The following is a 21,458-nucleotide window of genomic DNA, read 5'->3' as shown; positions in this document are numbered from 1 at the left end:
TATTCTGCTGTGTTTGACATACAGAATTTGAGGCACCTTGTTTTCAAAACAATGATAAAAATATCTGTTGATCTTTGCAGATTCCTTTCCATTCTTATTTATAGATAGTCTGTCTCTGTTACCCATCCCCCAACTGAGTATTCAGGAAAATAAGCTCACATTTCAAACAGTGGAACCTGTAAGGGTCATTGTGGGTTATATTGGTGAGGAGTCCACAGAGAAGATAAACTGAATGCTCTAATTTGCTCCTACATTTTTGTTACTGCTCTTTTGGGATCCTGGGGTCTAGTTCACTCCTTTTCATGGGGTGTTAAGAAGTTCTTCTCTGGCTGGGTGTAGGAAACTGCCAGCTTGTTTTTCTCCACTGGGCTTGAAGCACTTTGAGGATTGAAAGGGGTGGTGCTTCCATTAATGCTGGGCAAACTTTGCAGCACTAGACATTGCTTTTCTCCAAAATCCCTGTTTTGTGTATTTCGTACATGTTTCCTAGTATAGGTAACAAGAGATACTATGCTTCCCTCTGTCCTTATATTCATAGTGAAAATGGGCCTAGAATCTAGCACTTTATTTCACTTAATGAATTGAAAATTTTATTATGCAGAGCAGTCAAGAACCTTAAATTAACTATAGATGACAATAAATGTCTAGGTTTGCTGCCTTATTCTTCAAAGTTTTACTGTTGCTATGTAGAGTGTTTAGCACTTAATTGGTTATATAGGAGGTTAGGCTTTTATGCTTATATATCTGTGTGTGAGCAAAGGAAAAAAAATTTTAGCATCAGTATGTCCCATTGGGAGCAGTTCAGGGGCAGCTAGCCACTAAAGCCCTAGGAGAAAATGCCTTCCTAACTTGAAGACTACAAGACCCAGGGTGGCCTGGCTTGTACAGCATAGTATGCTTAGGTAATAGTTAGTTGGTCACTAGCTGTCATCCTTGGCTTCTCTTACTGTATCTTTGTTTCAAGGTTTTAGTAATCTAAAGAACTCTCAAACCTTTCCTTCCTTCTCCCTGTCAACTTCTCTGTTTCTAAGAACCATTTGTGTAACACCAATACTTTAGAGAGACATGCATTGTGTGGTTGTAATCAAACCTGATGCTTTCGGATGACCTACACACATCTTCAGTGTGGAAAAGATAAAGAACAAAACAAATTCATCTAAACTTCTGGGCAATCCAGTTAACTTATAAGTGTAAGACTGGAATTCCAAACACTTAACACATTCCGCTATATGACAGAAAGTAAATCTATAAGGTAAAAGTAATTTACGTTAAAAAAAGGCAGAGTCCTAACTTTATAGGACTTCATAATGAAGACATCTAAGTCTTTATTGGTTTTCGTAGGAAGACCACTACTTCCTAGGTGTCTAGTACTATAATGGTTGTATTTCCTCAAAAATAAGACCTACAGAAAAGCCCTGTGAACTCCACATAACGCATTTCTGTTGCTGATGGGCCCTGGCTGACTAGCCCCATGCTTTTGTAGGTTGGACTTCCACTTCCTGGTGCTCAGCACAAGGTCACCTCTAGACATGTGCTATTCCCTCCTGTTTATCACGTGTCATCTTTGTTTCATCCTTTGAGTTTCATCTTAGAAATAGAGTCTACTAGAAGTAGTCTTTGTCATGCTAAGATTAGTTAGGGTGTCCTTGGTTCATCAGGTGTAGTCCCAGGGGCTTGTGTCATAGCCCCACTGCTGTGTACCAGAACCTTCCCCTCCTCAACTATAAACTTGTAGGTGCAGAGGCCATGTCTATTTTGTTCATCATCAGCAACTCCAGAGCCTACCCCATGCCTGACAGATACTTGGTACTGGATAATGTTTCTGGAACGTGCATGTGTGCATGCAGCTCTGGTGTGTGTTTCAGAGGTCAGCCTGCTCAGAACCCTGGCCTCAATAACACCTCCATTCTAGGCCTGCTTCAGGGTGGGCTGGTTTCTCTGACCATCTCCCATCTGTATCAAATGCTAGTCAGCGTGTGTTAAAGGAACTGTGAATGTAGTTTGGTAAAACCTAGAAGTTGCTTTGGATTCTGTATATTTCACATCACTGGCCTAGCATATCATCACCTGAGCTAAGGCACTTAGATCATCTTTCTTGGAGAATCTTATCTGGATCCCAGGATACAGTTAATTGCCTGTTCTGTGTGTGGGAGAGATAATCACATGGCCTTTCCAACTCATTGGTTATTTTCGGTAGAAGGTGGAGAGGCAGTGATGTATCTTCTTCTCTGTTCATTTTCTTCTTTCACAGAAAGTGTGCCCTTATCCCCTTGAGTGACAAAATTATATACTACACATTCTGATAGATCTGACTCTGGATAGGATCTGGAAATAGATTTAACTTATGTGTAAGATCTGCTACTACTGTTTACATTTAGTGATTCCTAGGAAGAGCTGCAACTGTAATGGTGCAGGAAGGTATAATACTTTATAGGTTTCTTACAATCACAGTAGTTTGTCTTAAAAATAAAAGTAGTGATTTTTCACTTTTATGGCAAAATACTTGTGTATTTATTAAAAATAACATTATATTTTTATAATCCAGAAGTCTGATTTTGAGATACTATCTTCAATATAAAAAAGAAAAGCTCAGTTCAGACATCTAGAGAGGAATAGTGTTGGGATGAATCTTCCATTTGTCAAAGGAGGAAGGAGGACTGGAGTTGTGCAGTGTGTGTATGTTTATTTGGCGGAAATTGGAGGAAGTCCTCTGATGGATCTGCTTTTTCTGTGAGGCATTCCAGGTAGAGAGCAGAGATGTCTGCAGGTCAGATGGAGATAGAACGTAAGGTAGGGGTGCAGCAGCTATGTGGTGAGTTGGGGAGAAGTGACATACAGATACCTGAGGCTTGGAAGGCCCACTTGAGGGCAGTAGCCATGAAGACTGTGGCAGGTTTATGATTTTCTCCATCAGGATGAGAAGGTAGAAATTTCAGATAGAAGGCCCCTTCGTCCTTTGATTATTCCCTTTCTCAAAAACTTAGTTCTGCAGAAACTATTCTGCCACCTGCATTTCCCATGCAGCACTGAGTGTCTGAGCCCTAGGGACAAATCCACCCTCCATGCACTGGCAGTTTCTCCACACAACTGTCTCACACCACCTCTGTGCTCTGCTTGCTACAACTCCTCTCCCTTCTCAGCAGGTGCTTTCCAGCAGCCAGCGAGACTCATCAGCTTTACTCCAGAGCACATGTGCCACCTCCTGCCTTTGGCTGTGACACAGAGAACAGTATCCTTGTCTCTTACTGAGCTTTAGAACCTGTCTCCATTTGCCTTTTCCATTATTTCTTTTCTCTCCTATATTTTCAGTCTTTCCCTCTCAACAGAATTCTTTCTGTTGATTATCTTTCCTGAACTTTTCCTTGAAGTATAACATAAAAGTTTATAAACTCAATTTGAACAGCTTGAATTTCCACAGCTGTGAGATGAGCACATCTGGATACAACTGTGCCCAGGTTAAGATGCCACTAGACTGGGACCTCCAAAACCCCTGTGTTCTTTCCTAGGTGTTAGCCCTCTGCCTGCTCTGCTTTCTAACAGCAGCGATTGATTTTGCCTGGTTTTGAGTGATGTGTAGGTGGAATTATCACAGATGTACTCTCGTGCTTGCCTTCTTTTGAACACAACTCATGTTGGGCTTCTGTGTGCTCCATTCCAGGGTCCTCTGTGCCACTTGCCCTGTACTTCTTCCTCGGCAGTCTCATCCCTGCCTCTAGTTTCATGTACCTTCTAAATGTTGATGGCTCACAAATTTATATTTTGTAAAGTCACGTCTTACCTCAGTGACTTCCTTTCATCCAGCTACTGTCCTATAAAACTGGATTCTATGAGCACATCTAAGATTGAGATCACAATGTAAACCCCCAAACTTGGTCTTTTCTAGAGTTTCCTGTCTTACTGAGTGGCTCTAACTCCAGATATTCAAATAAAAAACGTAAGGGTCAGCCTTGGGACTTCCTTACCTCTTACCCATTGTGTTCCATCTAGTACTACCCTGTTTCCCCGAAAATAAGACAGTGTCTTATTTTAAAGTGTGCTCCCAAAGATGCGCTAGGTCTTATTTTCAGGGGACATCTTATCTTTCCTGTAAGTAGGTCTTATTTTCGGAGAAACAGGGTAGTTTGAATGATTTTTCTTTTACCACTATTGCTTTAGTCCAGATTACCATCATTTCTAACCCAAACTGCTAGTTATCTCCGGATGCTCTTGCTTTCTACTCATCTGTTAATTTATGTACTTCAGGTGGAGTTTATATTAAAAATGCAAATCTCTAACTGCTTCAGTGGCTCCCCATTGCTCCCAGGATAAAGATCATGATCTTTAGCTTCTCCTTCCCCCTGGTACTGAGGTCTTCCTGGCTCCCTGGCCTCCGGCCACACTGGCTCTGCCCCTACTGGCACCCACTGCCTGCCCTTCTCACCGTCCTCTGTGTGTGCTCTTCCCTCAACACTGCTTGTTTTGTCTTTGCCCTGTGGAGTCCTCTAGATCTGAGCTCAGCCATCACTTCTGAAGGCTCATTCTTGCTTCCAGCCAAGCCTGAGGCTCTTGGAACAACACAGGGCTGTTTTGGAACACTTCAAGTAGTTTTAGTTTGATATTTCTTTATGAAAACTTTGAATGTCTCCCTGCTAGCCTGTAAATCACAACAGGAAGGGGCTAAGTACAATTCTGCTCACTGCTGAAGGCACAGTGGCTGACCCTGATTAGAAGCTCAGTAAACATTTGTTGCTCGAATGAGTGGGAGACAGAGATGAAGGGGTTTTAGAGATTCACAGATTCACTAATTATCTGCAGTTTCTGCTGGTCAGTGGGTGGGGAAAGGGGGACAACAAACAAGGAAGCCTCTGCACAAATAAGCAAAATAATTTGAAGTGTTAAGTAGCAAAGTACCGTCCAGAACTAAAGCAGAGTGATATAATGAGAGAGGCTTGCAGGTGGAAAGGTGAATCAGCTTCACTGACACTGGAATGTCTCTGGGGAGCTGTCCATGAGAAGGCGGTGCTTGTACTTAGACCTAGGTGTTGAGAAGATGCAACTCCTGTGAAGGAACTGAGGACAAATGAGCCTAAAGAGGTTGTGGTGGGTGATGACCAGGCCTTATGTGGCTGTGAGCTAGTGAGAGGGGTGTGCAGCAGCAGAGGGGCTAAGCAGGGAAGTGATGTTCTCTTATTTATGTTTCTAAAAGATTATGGTGACTGCTGGTAGATGCCAAGTTATGAGAGAACAGAATGACTGCAGAGAGACCTGTTGCTTGAGAGCCTATTGAGAAGGTCCACATGGGAGGAGGCCATCCCACAGTCTGGGGGGGTTTGTTGTTGCTGGGGGGGTGGGTGGAAGGATGAGGGCAGACTGGGATGTGCTTTTGGGGGGAGGCAAGATTTTCCAGTGACCTGCCTTGAGGGCTGAGGGGAAGGAGGAGTAAGGGTAACAGGTAGGTGAATGTTGGTGCAGTTTGCTGCAGTGGGGAAGAAGGACAAAGAAATGGTTTGAGGGGGATTCAAGGTGGCACCTGTCAGCAGAAATTGTGGAGTAGTTCAGGACTGGAGGTAAAACTTGGGAGCCAACATCAAGATTACCCAGAGAGTGTAGACCCAAGAAAGCCCTGCAGGACCCTAGCGTGTAGAGGAGGTGTCAGTAGTGGAGGAAACAAGGGGCTGGGGAGGTGGCGCCAGCCAAGCAGAGTGGTGCCGCCTAGCCAAGGAGGAATATGTTCCCAGGTGTGTCCTGTAGTTCCTTCTCCATGGCCTGGGTAATATCTGTTTTCCATGGACTGGAGGGACAAAACTACCTGGAGGGACAGGAGAGTTCTGTTGTGTAGGGAGTAGGTGTTTAGCTGAGAGCTGGAATGCAGTGGTGGGATCCAAAGAGGTTTGTTTCAAGATAGGAGCTATTAGCTGGGCATGGTAGTGCACACTTGGATCCCAGATACAAGGGAGGCTGCGGCAAGAGGATCACTTGAGCTCAGGAGAGATCAGCCTGGGTAGCATGGCAGGACCCCTAAAAAAGGGAGATACTGCAACATGTTTGTATGGGAATGAACCTGTAGTCAGGATGGAAGTGATGGCGGCAAGACAGAAGGAATACCCACAGGACTGGATTTTGAGAAGGATGCGCAAGCGGCACAGAGGGAGGGATGGTCTTTCTGACGAGCAGGGCACTGCCTGCAGGAGTGGGAAGTGTCAGTGCAGGATCTGAGGGGATCTGCTGGTGGGAAATGAGGGTATTGTCTGATTACTTCTGTTTTTTTTTTGTTTGGTTGTTTTTTTTTTTTGAGACAGCCTAAAGCTGTCTCCTTGGGTAGAGTGCCATGGCATCACAGCTCACAGCAACCTCAGACTCTTGGGCTTAAGCAATTCTCTTGCCTCAGCCTCCCAAAAAGCTGGGACTACAGGCTCCCGCCACAATGCCCGGCTGTTTTTGGTTGTAGTTGTCATTGTTTGATGGGCCTGGGCCGGATTCGAACCCACCAGCTTTGGTGTATGTGGCTGGTGCCTTAGCTGCTTGAGCTACAGGCACTGAGCTGCTTCTGTTTTCTTAATAGATTACCTTGGTAGTGTATCTGAACTATGAGCAAGGATGGCAGAAGGAATACAGAAGATTTGAGGAGAAAGGAGAATGTTGCAGTAGTCATTTAAAATATTGGGGAAGCGCATGTACTACAGGCTTACAGGAGAATTTATGGGGGGCTTGTGAGTGTCCATTTGAGATTTATGATTATGAATGAAATAAATTTTGGCATTATCCAGCTGGTTGGGTGCCTGCATAGATAGTTGGTGAGTTGGATTTAAATAAGGTGGGGTCCTCTTTCATGTTTACATGGATGGAGCTGGAACATATTCTTCTCAGCAAAGTATCTCAGGAATGGAAGAAAAAGTATCCAATGTACTCAGCCCTACTATGAAGCTAAATTATAGCTTTCACATGAAGACTATAACCCAACTATAGCACAAGACTATGAGGAAAGAGCCAAGGAAGGGGAAGGGAGGGGGGAGGTTTTGGTGGAGGGAGGGTCATGGGTGGGGCCACATCTATGGTGCATCTTAGAATGGGTACAGACCATTGCACTAATGTACACAGCTATGATTTAACAATAAAAGAAAATAATAAATAAAATTAAATTTAAAAAAAGAAAGAATGTACTATTAAAAAAATAATAAATAAATAAATAAGGTGGGGTGCTGCTGTAATAAAAGTGCAGTGGGTAGAGTTCAAGACATGGATGTGAGTGGGAGGCCCTGTTACTGAAAGTGGTTTCGTCCTGCCTCAAAAGGTGTAGTAGCTTTTGGCCTGAGGAGCCCTCAAAAAGAAACAAGTTTTCTCTCAAACTGTTAATCCTGTGTCCCCATCTCTAGATCCTCTTTCCAATGCCATGGCCCAGAGCATTTATTCACTTAGGACACAGCTCATATTTAAGACTCAATTTTTGACTTGGTTGAATCTCAGCGTTAGTTGTTTATTAGCCAGTCCCTCAGTGTCAAGAGAGGTCAGCACTAATTCAGATGCTCTGCAGTCAGGTAAGCTACAGAAAAGACAGCAGGGACTCTCTTTTTGTGGAAGGTGGGGACTTGAGGCAGATGGGCTGTATTTTAAGCTTTTGTTCTCTCAGGTCTCAGCTGAACTCTAGCTTGTAGGTGAAGTGCACTGACTTCTGGGGCTGCCCCAGAAGTCTGAGCATTGCCGTTGGTGGTGTCAGGGTTCCCCCTCAGGTCAGAAAGCTGGGTTTGCAGTCATGTGGGATTTCCCCTCGAAGGCCCTTTTAGGATGTTGAACATAAGATGTCAGGGTGAGTCTTGAGTAGGAGACAGTGTTGGGGACGCTGCAGGAACCTTGATTAAAGAATCTTGGTTTACAACCCCCTTTATGTGTATAGAAGCATCCAGAAGGTGCTGCAGTGGTGATCCTTTTTCTGTTTGTTCTTTGGTCACATGGAAATTTTGCTAGTTTCTTTAGCTTTACTTTCTCTTCCTTTTTCCTGCAGAATGTAAGTTAACCCCCTATCAGGTGGTGAGGCTTGAAGATGCCTCAGAGCGTTTTATCCAGAAAGAGTGGCAGTGCCTGATTCCTCCTCAAGAGGAGCTCTGGCAGGAGGTCTTGTGGGAATCCCGTCGTCTCTGAGCTTTGCGCTGCGCTGTTGCCCTTCTGAGCAGAGTCCACTTCTGAGGCTGGTCTGGATGAGTGCTCTGATGCTTGTGTCTGGATTTCCCAGTGAAGGCACTGGAGTTAGCTTTGAGGGGAGGACTGAGCGCGACTGTCTCTGTCCTGCTCTTTTGGCCACACAGCAACCACCTTCCCCTGCTCTCCAGAGACAACTGCTGTCCATCCGTCCCTGCCCAGGATTGATTGGGGGAAGGCTGGCTGTTTGGAGCATTGCATTGGTTTTTGGTGTTTTTTTTCCAAATTAATATGAGGGCACAAATTTTTAGGTTACATTATTCTCACTTCCAAGGTAAAGTTCAAGTTGCATTTGAGCCCCTCACCCAGGGGGCATGCTGTGTACCCTCACCTTGTACACATTAGGTGAGCTCCTGCCTGTTGCCTTCCCTCTTCCTGCCAATCTCCCTCCTCCCTCTCCTTGGCTGTCCGCATTACTAGACTATAATTGTGTTTTATCATTCGTGTGGGCATATAATTGTTTATATACTGGTTTCATATTAGTATTAAACGTATTGGATTTTTTTTTTTTCTATTCTTAAGATACTTTACTAAGAAGAATGTGTTTCGGCTCCATCCAACATAAAAGATATAAAGTCTCCATCTTATCTTATGGCTGAATAGTACTCCATGGTATACATAGTTTCTTAATCCATTCATGAGTTGATAGGCATTTGGGTTGCTTCCACATCTTGGCAATTATGAATTGAGCTGCAATAAACATTCTGGTTCAAGAACAAAAATCATTGCATTGGTTTTGTTCTTAGTTGCGCCTCTATACAGTATACTTGGCCCTGGAATTAGTTATGTGGTGGAAGATGGAACAGGTAAAGAATGTCTTCTCAGCATTAACCGATTTTTTTTTGTCATGAAAAATTTCAACTGTATTCAAAGGTATAAAGGCTGTTTTATTCATCCATTTATCTCTCACCCAGATTCAGCAATTAGAATGATTTTGCCACATTTGCCTGTCTGCCCTTTTTTACTTTCCCTTTTTTTGTTTGCTGAAGTATTTTAAGACACATCAGACGTCAATGTCATTTCATTCCTCTTTGCTTTAGCCTATGTCTCCAAAGCTATAGACATTGGTTTCTATAGCTACAGTGGCATTATCACCAGTTAACAATATGCCTTTGTAATTTGATACTCTGTCAGTTCCTGATGTCAGCCCCTAATCACATTTTCCCAGCTGTCTGTCTCTTTTTAATGCTTGTTTTATTTGTGTCAGATTCCAAAGAAGGTCTTCCTGTTAAGGTTTGATTATGTCTCAAATGTCTTTGTCTAGAGCACTCTCATTTTTCCATTCCCTTTACTTGTTGTAGAAATTAGGGCTGTAGAGGGGCTTACCTTTTTTACCTTTTGATATTTTGCTGCTTCCTTCTTGGTAGTTCTATCCCCTCCAGTTCCTTTAATTAAAGATTAGATCCAGAGGCTTGATTTGGTTCAATCTTTTGGCAAGAATGGCTCCAGGTTGTGCTGTGTGTTTTCCTTCCCATTGTGTCACAGTATCAGCCACATGCGTCTTGTCTCTTCCTCTTTGAGTCGTGCTAAGATTGACCAGGGCTTCAAGTAATGACAGCTTGGTCCTGACAGTGTCATGGTCTGAATCAGGTATTTCATGAAGGAAAGGTACAGGTATAATTAGGCACGTTTCATTGTCTTGAGAGAGCATATGTAGAGGAAACATGGGATAGATGTTTAATTCTTTCTTTCTAATTGCTGATTTTCAGGGTAAAAAGTTGGTGTTCCTAGTTAGTTGCAGTTTTTCTTTCTTTCTTTCTTTTTTTTTTTTTATTAAATCATAGCTGTATACATTAATGCAATCATGGGGTACAATGTGCTGGGTTTATATACTATTTGAAATGTTTTCATCCAATGCCTTGGGTCTGACCATGGCTCTGCCTCCTCCTGTCTGTCTCTTTCCCCCCATCCCTTACAATTGTTAAAAACTACAGGGGTTTGTGTATTTAATGAGTCTTAATCAATTGCATGCCTTATTCTGTTTGATTCTCAGTTGTATAAATTGGCTCTGTGCTGCTTGGGTATATGTCTGCATTAACAAGATGTCCCAGGCTCATTTTGTAGGTGCTGCTCTGGCCTTGAAGCCAGCCATTTATCTGAGGATCCCTTTCCCCTTGGTGAGGAAGGAAATTTAAGGAAAGAGAAATCTAGATATGCTCCATTGCTATCTGTTCTTAATTGCTTGCGGGCCTTTTTGGTAATAGCTTTAAAAATAATGAATTTGGCTGGGCACAATGGTTCATGCCTGTAATCCTAGCACTCAGAGGGAGGCGGAGGTGGAAGGATCACTTGAGCTCAGAAGTTAGAGGACCAGCCTGATCAAGAGCAAGACCCCCATCTCTATTAAAAATAGAAAAATTAGCCTGGTATGCCTTTAGTCCCATCTACTGGGGAAGCTGAGGCAGGAGATTCTCTTGAGCCCAGGAGTTTGAGGTTGCTGTGAGCTGGGCTGATGCCATGGCACTGTAGCCTGGGCAACAGAGTGAGACTGCCTCAAAAAATAAAAATAATAATAAATAAATAAATAAAATAAAAATAATGAATTCATACTGATATTTCTAAACAAAATCTTACCTTACAGAACTTTTCTTAACTTTGATTTTATTTTTCTTTCATTGAATCTTGGTTTTGAGCAACATTAACATAAATTATTTATTTACATTATCCTACTTTGTAAAAACACCAGTGTTATCATGAGCAGTTAAAATAATGAAAGAAGTTTGATTTCTTCGTAGCTGTATTTGTCAATAGAACGTGTTCTTCTGTGGATGTACAGTCAGTATACTGTGTTTGAATGCCATGTGTGGATGGGCCACCAACATGAAAGTTAAGTTTCATTCTCTTTTGTTTTAAAATTTTAGGGATTGGTTTTTCTTTCCTATTTAATTTTATTTTTGACTATATAAGCATTTATGTTTTCAAAGTCAAAACCGTGTAACAAAGTATAGTCTGGGAAGTCTTAACTGCATTCTTGTTTCCTTCCTTCCCCTTGGTACTCATTAAATTAAATTTTGGATTATCTTTCTCATCATGTTTATTTTTTTCCTTCCATTTTTACACAAGAAGTAACATAAAATACAGCAAGACCTTTGTAATTGACCACCTCCCTACATAGACCAGCTCCTTAAGTTGACCTAATTTTCATAGACTGGACACACACCACATGTACGTATCAGTGTCGTGGGCCTAGTTTCTGACCACCTACATGTGTCGACCAGTTTGTTACAGTCTCTTGGGGTGGTCAGGAGGGAAAAAAAGAATATATACTACTATGTACCTTTTTTTTTCTTTTTTTTTTTTTTTTTAACTTCATGGTATGAACTTGGTTTATTCCATGCTACTGCGTAGTGCTCTTCCGCATTCCTTTTTTGTTTTAAATGCCTAAGCAGTATTTCCTTATGAGGAAGTACCATAGTTGAATCCACTACTCCATGATCGGTAGGCCTTGAGTTGCCTGCAGTTCTGCTATGACAGGTTAACTGGCTCAATGAATAACCTGGTATATCACTCATTTCCTGGTTTTGCCAGTGTATCTTTGGGATAGATATCTAGAATTATTATTAGTGGGACCAAGACTAGATGCATATATAATTTTTCTAGATGTATTTTTGCTGAAATTTTGCTGAAAATTCCAGTTGAATTTTATAATTCTTAATGCTTCTACCTAGAAGTAATACAGTTTATTTGGCCAGTTTAATGCTAAAGAAATCTCTTCAGTCACCAGGCTTGCTATCTTTGCATGGAACATATTATCGAAAGTATTATTTTAAGAAGATCTATTGATTTTATTTCATTAATTAATTATTTCTGTGAATAGAATAAAAGAAATGAGATTGTTGGGACATGGTCCTGAACCTCATAAAGTTTCAGATTGGGTGTTTTGGATTTTTTTTTCTTCTTTTATCTCCTCTTCATTCTATTTGTTTTATATTTTGTCACCTGTAGGTTATCAAAAGACTGGAAATAAGGTACTGGGAAATGTACCTGTATCTGCTCTACCAGAGTGAATCAGGGTATATTTATGTAGGGTGAGAGAGGGTGTCCTCAAAGTACTCTCCAGATTCACTCGGCAGTATTTAATTGAATATCTCCTCTCTGCCAGAAAATAACAGTGAGCACACACACAGTTTCTCCCTCAAGGCACTTAACATCCTAGTACAGGAGACAAGTCAAAATCCAGGAACAAGTAAGGTAACACGTGTTGTATTTGCTTTGGAGGAATCAAAGATTAAAATAGAATCTAGCCAGGGTGGGGCCTTCGTTTGTAGGGGAGGGCCAGTTAACATGCAGAACCATACAGAATCCAGCAGGAGTGGGTTCATGTGCCCAGAATAGCATATACAAAGGCCCTAAGGCAGGAAACAGCTTGAGGTGTTTGAGAGCAGAAAAAAGCCATGGCAGGAAGTGTAGTGAGTGAGGTGGGAGAAAGCACCAGGTTCATGCGTGGCCTTGGTTTTTTAGTTAAGGATTTGGATTTTAAGTTCATCAGGAAACAATGTAGGGGTGATTAAGCAGAGGAATGACATTTGATACCTACATCTCATATACTCATTCTTTGTATACACTAGAAGGCTTTTGAAATAGAATGTTTTATTTGTAAAAGCAGCAACACTGCACCTTCTGAAGTTCAAAGTGGAGACAATTTTCCTTGTTCCTTTGTGCAGGACAGCTGCTTTCCATACTCACTTGTGAATCTTTTGAGGATTTCTTTTCTCTTTCAGTAAATTTCCCTTGATGTTGTTCAGATGATTAGTGAGTGGTTGTAATTGGATTATATACTTGAGCTGTAAACAGGAGCATGATATCTACAAATTCTTTTCTTCAGACCTGCAAACCCAAGAGACGTGTCTCTGGAAGATAAGAGAGCGTCTTCAGATCAAAAAAGGTTTGTGTTACTACTGTCACATTGGTACAAAATTAAGGAATTCATAGCAGGTTTCTGGACAAAATTAATTTTTTTGTTTCTGTTGCAGGACACTGGTGTGATACCTATGTAGGCACTTTCCAAAAGCCTGGCTTGCCACACTGGGACCACGAGGAGCTTGCTTCCTGGAAATGCTTCCTGTCTGATGTGCAGGAGTCAGCAGGCCATACTGACTGCTCAGGGGCTGGCTGCAGAGGCTCAGGACCGATCAGCAGGATCTCACCCTCAAATACGGGGGATACACTGTATAGTCCTTTTTCTAGAAGTGAGAAGTACAAGATTACTCTGCAAGAGGAAGATTCCAGGGCCTTAAAAAGGCAAAGGTTTGCACCTTGGCAGCCCCTTGGAATGTTGACAACTCAGGATCTAAAACAAATTTCTATGTTTATGAATTACAGGATTCATGTGGAAGTAAATGTCATTTTATAATCAGTAATAATACTGAGTGAGGAACACTATGCAGGAAGAAACCTTCCATAGAAAGACAGGCAGGGAAAAGCTTAAGCTGATCTTAAACTTGCCTAACAGAGCAAGTCTGAGATAGACTGCCAAAATGGCCAAATAAGAGACTTTATGAAGTAACAATTCTGTAACTATAGTAGTTGAAAGGAAATTTTCTCCTCCAAATCACGATACCAAATAGGAAAAATGATCTACAAGTGCCCCATGTGTAGGGAATTTTTCTCTGAGAGAGCAGATCTTTTTATGCATCAGAAAATTCACACAGCTGAGAAGCCCCATAAATGTGATAAGTGTGATAAGGGTTTCTTTCATATATCAGAACTGCATATTCATTGGAGAGACCACACAGGAGAGAAGGTGTATAAATGTGATGATTGTGGTAAGGATTTTAGCACTACAACAAAGCTTAATAGACATAAGAAAATCCACACAGTGGAGAAGCCCTATAAATGTTACGAGTGTGGCAAAGCCTTCAATTGGAGCTCCCATCTTCAGATTCATATGCGAGTTCATACAGGAGAGAAACCTTATGTCTGTAGTGAGTGTGGACGGGGCTTTAGTAATAGTTCAAACCTTTGTATGCATCAGAGAGTCCACACAGGAGAGAAACCCTTTAAATGCGAAGAGTGTGGCAAGGCCTTCAGGCATACTTCCAGCCTCTGCATGCATCAAAGAGTTCACACAGGAGAGAAACCCTATAAATGTTATGAATGTGGGAAGGCCTTCAGTCAGAGTTCGAGCCTCTGCATCCACCAGAGAGTCCACACTGGAGAGAAACCCTATAGATGTTGTGGATGTGGGAAGGCCTTCAGTCAGAGTTCAAGCCTTTGCATCCATCAGAGAGTCCACACAGGAGAGAAACCTTTTAAATGTGATGAGTGTGGGAAGGCCTTCAGTCAGAGTACAAGCCTCTGCATCCACCAGAGAGTCCATACAAAGGAGAGAAACCATCTCAAAATATCAGTTATATAAAACGTTTTTGCTAAGAGTTAAAAATCTTAAAACCCGTAAGTGCCACTAGGAAGGAAACTGTATATACCTACATTGACCCAAGATATATTTACAGCAGTTCCTGGCAGAAGCATTCTTTTTGAGGAGGCATATGTGAGGTTGATTTTCTGATTCATGCCAAGTGTGTTCTACAACCTCTGGGTGTGTGCCTGAGAGGGCTGTCAGGTCCCAGTCGTGGATGTGCGTTTTCTAAGATTCCAGCACAATGCCTCCATAGTTGAAATGCTACAGGAACACCCATGATCATTGCCTAGCTTCCTGAGTCACCTATTGATGTTTTACGTAAAAGTTATCCCAGATGACCCCCTTCAGGAGCTCGTGCTCTTCCTTCCTCTTGAATTTAGCATACTGGTGATGCGTTTGAAAATGGATAGCTCCCACTAAGGTAGTGTTCTGGTATTTCCAAGGTTACCACTTGATTTAGCCCCTGTGTATCTTTTCATAAATCCCATTATTTCTGAATCCACTTTGCCTACATGTCCTCTAAATGCCCATAAATACCCACCCCTTCCTGGATGGCATCAAATTTCATTTTAGATTTTAGGTGACTCATAATATCCATTCACTTGGCCTATCAGAAAAATCGTTGGCAGACATGTGCCCTTGAAATTTTTTTATTTTTGTGGATTCTGCTAATCATTATAATGTCTCTGTTTTAGTCAGACTTATTTTCTAGTGGCCTGCATCACATATTTTTAACTTGAAATTTTTTTGGAAATAGCCGAATGTAAATAGCAGGAGGAAGAAGCAAGCAAAATGAAAACTTCTGTCCATCCAGAATTGCCCTCTCCAGCTCCTTTTACATGTAGAGCTCCTCACTAGCTAGGGAGACGCTATGAAAAGTGGATGGTAGGAGGAGTCACTAATGACATTTAGAATTTAGTCTCTGTCTCCATAATCTTGGGCAATAATGTATAGGAGTCCTCAGTACCCTTTGTTGAGTACTACGTATCATTTCCTTTTTAGGCATGAACATCTTATTAATCCATTATCCTTTTCTTTCTCCTTTCATTCAGCAAATATTTATTTGAACACCTCCTATGTGCCAGACACTGTGCTAGGTGCTAGGAATACCACTGAATAGGACAGACGAGGTCCCTGCTCTCATGGAGTTTATTTCTGGTGGAGGAGACAGATGATAAGTAAACAAATAAATAATGTAGTTTGAGATAGTGATTAAGTGCTATGAAGAAAATAAACTAGGGTGAGGATTTAGTGGTGGGGTGGGCGGGGGTGGGGCAGCATTAGCTAGCGGTCAGGGAGGCCTTTCCAAAGGGTGGCACTGGAGCTGAGGCCAGAGAAGGAGAAGCACCCGCTACAGAGCACAGGCGTGCACCTGAGGGACAGAAGGGCCAGCGTGGAGTTAGCGGTGGGGTGGGGGATACTGAGAGGCTCAGCATCCTTTCATAGGCTTCTTCTATTTTTTTTTTTTTTTTTTTTTTGCTAGATTGATATTAAAAACTCATGTGGAGGAACTCAAGGAATGTTTAGAAGACCAAAAGTCCCCAATGACAGGAAGAAAAGCAACCATGTTTTAATTTTGTTTCTTTTCTCATTCCTATTTTCATTGATTTCCCACATGTAGTCCTTTTGCTCAGGAAGTCTTTGGGGGAAATTACGTATCTTTGAAGCTCTGAAATGGGGATTGGGTTGGTGGTGTCTTGTCAGCTGTCTCAGAGGTTGGAAAGTGAACTAACTCAGAGTAATCATGGGAATACTGAATCAAAGCTGGATTTTTCTCTCCATATTTGAATTAAGTTCTTCTGTTTGACTGGAAGGGGTTTTTGTATAACTAAAACCTCAGTGCATAAAGGAGATTTAAAAGGAGAACACTGTTTAGTGGGTGGGCCATGTAGCTAGAGATGGGATTTGGGCATAAATTTGTCATTGTCCAGACATCTGTGCTAGCAAGCCTTTGGTAAATCACTTTACGTACTTTTCCTCCTTTTTACCAAGTGAGGGCTGGCTTAGTTATTTGCTGAAGCCCCTTCCAGGCCAGAATTCCACAAGTACAATTTACTGTAGTGTCTTATCACTCTTCATGTCACAATAGTGTGGAGCATTAGAGAAAAGCCTAGACTTTTAGTTGATAGAGAGCCAGTTGAAATATCATTGATAGAATTTTAGTTTTAGGAAAAATTGGTTTGATTTCTAGCTTTATTACTATTAGGTATATGAGCTTGGGCAGATTGCTTAATCTTTTGAGTCTAGTTTCTCTCAAAAAGAGGATATTAGGCTAAACGATTTCCAAGTTTCCAGCTAGTCCTAGAGTTCTATATTTCTACATAGTTGAATTATTTTATCATGCTGTTGCTGGGGAATATGACTAACCCTTTTGAAGCTTCTAATTTTATGTCGAGCTTTAAAGTCCATAATTGTTCAGAAAATATTATTTGACCTACATAATGTCCAAATCAATTTAATAAAATCACTTTATAACAGGGTTCTGTGCTTGGCATGTAGTTGTGTGAATTCAGTGGTCATTGTGTGTGTGGGGAGGGGAGGATTGGCTTGTTCACTGCCTAGGGTGAACCATACATGCTGTCCAAAGTGGGCGCTTGAGAGTAGAAGGAGGGAGATGATGTGAATACTTAAGTCTGGACAACAGGCCTAATCTAGGACTGTCACAGACAAGCCTAGGTATGAAGGCACCCTGGCCCAGAGGTCATTGCCAAGCAAGTAACAAATGATTGAGTTAGGTTGGGAATAATTCAAAGCAGTAAAGGTCTGTGTGGAACTGAGAAAGCACACCTTGCAGGAGAGAGCTTCCTCTACCAGCTATTTCTCTTTGTTTTCATAGCATAATACAAGCTTAAGTTTCCTTCCTACTATGTCTTTTAAGAAGAAACCAACATAGATTTTTACATAAAATTTAATATTAAGTGTTGACAGCTAATGTTTCGTGTATGACCCATGTGGGTTATTCCTGATATATGCCTGGTACCCTGGGTGTTTGCTCACGTGTCAGCCCTGCTTTGGTCCCTAATGATTGCAGCCAGCTTGAAGTGCTCCTAGCTGAAGCAGTGGGAGCCTGTGTTCTATGCAGAAGCCTGACAGTGACCCTGCTTTCTACTAGCTTTGAAGGACAAGTCTGCACTTTGATTTCACCGCTGAGTTGGGGACAACTCAAACTAGCCCTCCTGATATAAGCAGGGTGGGAAAAAGAGGTCATCTGTGATGGGTCACTCCTGGGGCCCACTAGCATTTAGAGAAGTCAAGAATGACTTCACAGTTTCTAATTCAGGAACCTGAATAAATGGCAGATTGTATCTTTGAGAGAGGAAGAACACTTCACAACAGAGCCTAGCATGCAGACAGTGCTGTGTGGGGGCCTGGACACAACTCATCCAGTCGTCCAGCTTGGAAGTCGTAGAGGGGTTCATTCATTCCTTTGGTTGTGTGAGCTTGGACACGTAGGCTTTCCAAAGTAGAACTCAGAACTCTCAGTTCTCCAAAAATAAAAGCACTCTTTTCTGTATGATTTTCTGTTACTCTCAAGAATTTGAAAAAAGTAGGTAAAATGGAAATTAGTGATAAAATCAAACTAGGGGAGAGATGAGCAAAGATGAGTTAGGACAATACAAGCCTAAGTTTGTACACTGATAAGATACAAGATAGAGTAATCTTATGATCATATGTAAATTAACAGTAATTACTAATTACTGTTTTTTGTTATTCCCATATTTTAAAGTATCAAGAGACACATGAACAATTCATAGATCCCAGGATCTCGTGTTTGTACATGCCACTAAGGTAGCCTCTCAGTGGAAGAGGACTGTTACACCAAAGCTATTTTATTGGTCAGTTTTAGGTATTTGCAAATAAAATACATTTTTAGAGTAAAAATAACATATAGACTTATTTTTAGGTGAGTTGTATATTTCATAGACTCTGTTTTGTGGGTACTCTGCCAGATGCACTTCCCCATGTTGCCAGTTGGAAATGATTCACTTGGAAAGTGACTTTCCCTCCCCCATCAGTTCTTTGTGGGCCCTGATCCAGGTCCTCTCAGATTATAGTGGGAGGGTTGTGTTCAGAGTTTTAAAACCTAGGATCTGTAGGTGGCTTTCAGGGAAGTCTAGGCCCTTATTAAATGGTATGCAGAACTGTGTAATTTTGGTGCATGGTTTTCTGGGAAAGGGAGCTTTCCTTAAGTTTGTGACTCTAATAGATAAAGAATACTGGCTGAGGAAAGCCTCTTGATCCACCCACACAATTACTCATTGAACAGGGACCTTAGGCAAAGCAGGGAGCTGAGGGGGTTGGGGTGCCTAAGAGTTCCAAACAGGTGAGTAGATGGTTATGATAAACGATAGAAAAAATAATGCTGCGTTGTGTTGTACAGAAAGAAAAAGACATTGGCATAAAATGGAAAGATGAGTATGCATGTGTTGTTACACTGGGTTTAGTAGGTAAACTGTGTGATGGTTGAGTGTAAGGTGCTTGAAAGAACAGTTGTAAGAACAGTATGTTCCAGTCTGTGTAGGTGAGGACAGGAAAAGACTAGATCTACAATTAAGATCTTGGCTACAGAGGAAGCAGTTCTTTACTGTAAAATGGAGGTGAGGTCCCCAGGCTGCTGTGGTTCTATTTAGGTTCTTACATAAACCTATTCCTACTGCTTGGTGGTCTTTCATGTCTCATTTCTGTGTCCCACTTCCCTTGGCTGGAGTACCAAATTAAGGTAACTTTTTTTTTTTTTTTTTTTTTGAGACACATTCTTACTCGTAGAGTCCCGTGGCATGATAGCTTAAAGCAACCTCAAACTCCTGGGCTCAAGAGATCCTCTTGCCTCAGCCTCCCAAGCAGCTGGGACTATAGGCATGTGCCACCAGGCCCAACTAATTTTTCTATTTTTAGTTGAGACAGTGTCTTGGCTCTTGTTTAGGCTGATCTCAAACTCCTGAGCTCAGGCAATCACCTGCCTTGGCCTCACAGAATGCTAGGATTATGGTCATGAGCCACCGCTCCTGGTCATAAATCAGTCCTCTTGAGCCTTCATCCTGTCTCCAAAATGTAGACTTTTTCTTAACCCTGGCACTCTTGCATCTTTTGTGCCCCACTGCCCTTTCTGAGATCAGGTCAGTGTCCACAGGCACTTGTCCAATGGCTAAGTCCTGTTTATAGTCTTATAGAGAATGAACTAAAGATTCTGTCTAGTAGACTAACAAGCTTTGTTTCCTGTGGCCATCGTTGCCATGCAGTGTTACTGTTGAAAACAGCTTTTAGAAAACAACTTTGAATTCTCTGTGTTGCTTACCAGAACATCTCACTTGATTTAGCAAACATCAAGAAAAAGAAAAATAGGAAAGTATAAGATGGCAGAACATGTGGTTAATTATGGCAAGTGTGAATGGATTAAATTCTACCACTTATGGACATTTTCAGGTTGAATTATAATGTGACCACAAATACGGGTTATGTTCTGATTACAAGAGACCACTTAAATGACACGAAAGGCTGCAAATAAACAGATGGGGAAATGTATCAGCAGAATGCTTACAGAGGAAAGCAGGTGGTGTTAGTATTGTCAGTCACGATGGAATGCAAGGCAAAAAGCATCAGTTTATGAAAGAAATAATTCGTCAAGAAGATAAATAGTTAAGGACCTTTATTTGCCTCAACACAGCTTTGAAAGATACTTTGGAAGTTTTTAGAATACAGTGACAAGGTAATTCCCAGTCACAGCAGGATGTGTTAATTCTCATGTCTCAGAAACTGAAAATCAATCAACTATTTAGTACTGTTGACAAACTTGATCAACTGTAAATGAACTTGGTGTCACCGAATAGTAACAGAAATTAACCATATTTTATGCCAGAAAAATTACCAGATTCTAAAATGTAGAAATTTCACAGGCCACTTTCTTTGACTATAATGTAATAAAAATTGAAGTTACTAAGAGCCAAAAATGCTATCCACTTGGAAATTAAAAAAAAGCAAAACATGCCTCTCTCCCACCTCAAGTTACAATGAAAGAAGAATCAAAGCAAGTGCAAATTATCTACTTAGTTTGTGTGGATGGGACTGAAATGAGGACAGCTTTCACAGTCTTAAATTCATGTCTTAAGAAATTACACCAAGCAGTTAAGCAAGCTGGAAAAATAAGCACAAATGACTTTTGAGCTTTTATCAAGATTATCTTAATGTTTCTCATATTTTCACTTATTAATATACTGGGTCATTTTGAAAAATAAGGATAACACATTTGATGGTTGTAGACTAGCCTACCCTTTGGTGAAATTTTGAAAATTTTCATGTGTGATCTTCAGAGACATTCTTAGGTTCTCTCACTTAAAAAGATTTAGAAGCTTTCTATCTTGTTCTAGAAGAAATTAAGTAGTGCATAGATTAATTAATGTCTGCGCCCCACCTCACTTGCCCGGAGGATAAAATTAAGGTAACAGCTCATATTAATGTTTACGTTAGTCATCTGGATCCTTGAAAGCTTGGTAGATAGAACTCATCCAGCATAACTCAGGTTCCTTGGGGGTGGGACTTAAACTTGGTCAGTGTTGGGTGGCGCCTATGGCTCAGTCGGTAGGGTGCCGGCCCCATGTACCAAGGGTGGCGGGTTCAAACCTGGCCCCCGGCTGAACTGCAACCAAAAAAAAATAGCCGGGCATTGTGGCGGGCGCCTGTAGTCCCAGCTACTCGGGAGGCTGAGGCAAGAGAATTGCTTAAGCCCAGGAGATGGAGGTTGCTGTGAGCTGTGACATTATAGCACTCTAGCGAGGGCCATAAAGTGAGACTCTGTCTCTACAAAAAAAAAAAAAAACTTGGTCAGTGTTTTTACTCTTTCTAAGACAGAGTTTAGATTTTTTTCCCCTTTTTTTGATATTTTTTAGTTTCCTAGGAAAATCACCCCCTTTTTGTGAAGACCTTCAAA

General features: G+C 41.4%; 1 protein-coding gene across 10 annotated transcripts in view; it reads left to right on the top strand.

Annotated features, from left to right (window-relative positions):
• The window catches only part of ZNF664 (zinc finger protein 664), a 42,221-nt gene extending 25,208 nt beyond the window's left edge, over positions 1 to 17,013 (top strand). For all 10 annotated transcript variants that reach the window (XM_053587881.1, XM_053587878.1, XM_053587873.1 and 7 more), the window contains 2 exons: positions 12,998 to 13,057; positions 13,146 to 17,013. In XM_053587881.1, the coding sequence (XP_053443856.1) occupies positions 13,745 to 14,530 (786 nt within the window). In that variant the 5' untranslated portion in view covers positions 12,998 to 13,057; positions 13,146 to 13,744 and the 3' untranslated portion in view covers positions 14,531 to 17,013. The remainder of the gene's footprint in view (positions 1 to 12,997; positions 13,058 to 13,145) is intronic.
• Positions 17,014 to 21,458: the final 4,445 nt, after the last annotated feature.

This window comes from Nycticebus coucang, chromosome 4, assembly GCF_027406575.1.
Source record: "Nycticebus coucang isolate mNycCou1 chromosome 4, mNycCou1.pri, whole genome shotgun sequence".
Taxonomy (NCBI): domain Eukaryota; kingdom Metazoa; phylum Chordata; class Mammalia; order Primates; family Lorisidae; genus Nycticebus; species Nycticebus coucang.
The sequence above is the reverse complement of the archived record's forward strand: the minus strand, read 5'-3'. Positions and strand labels throughout refer to the sequence as shown.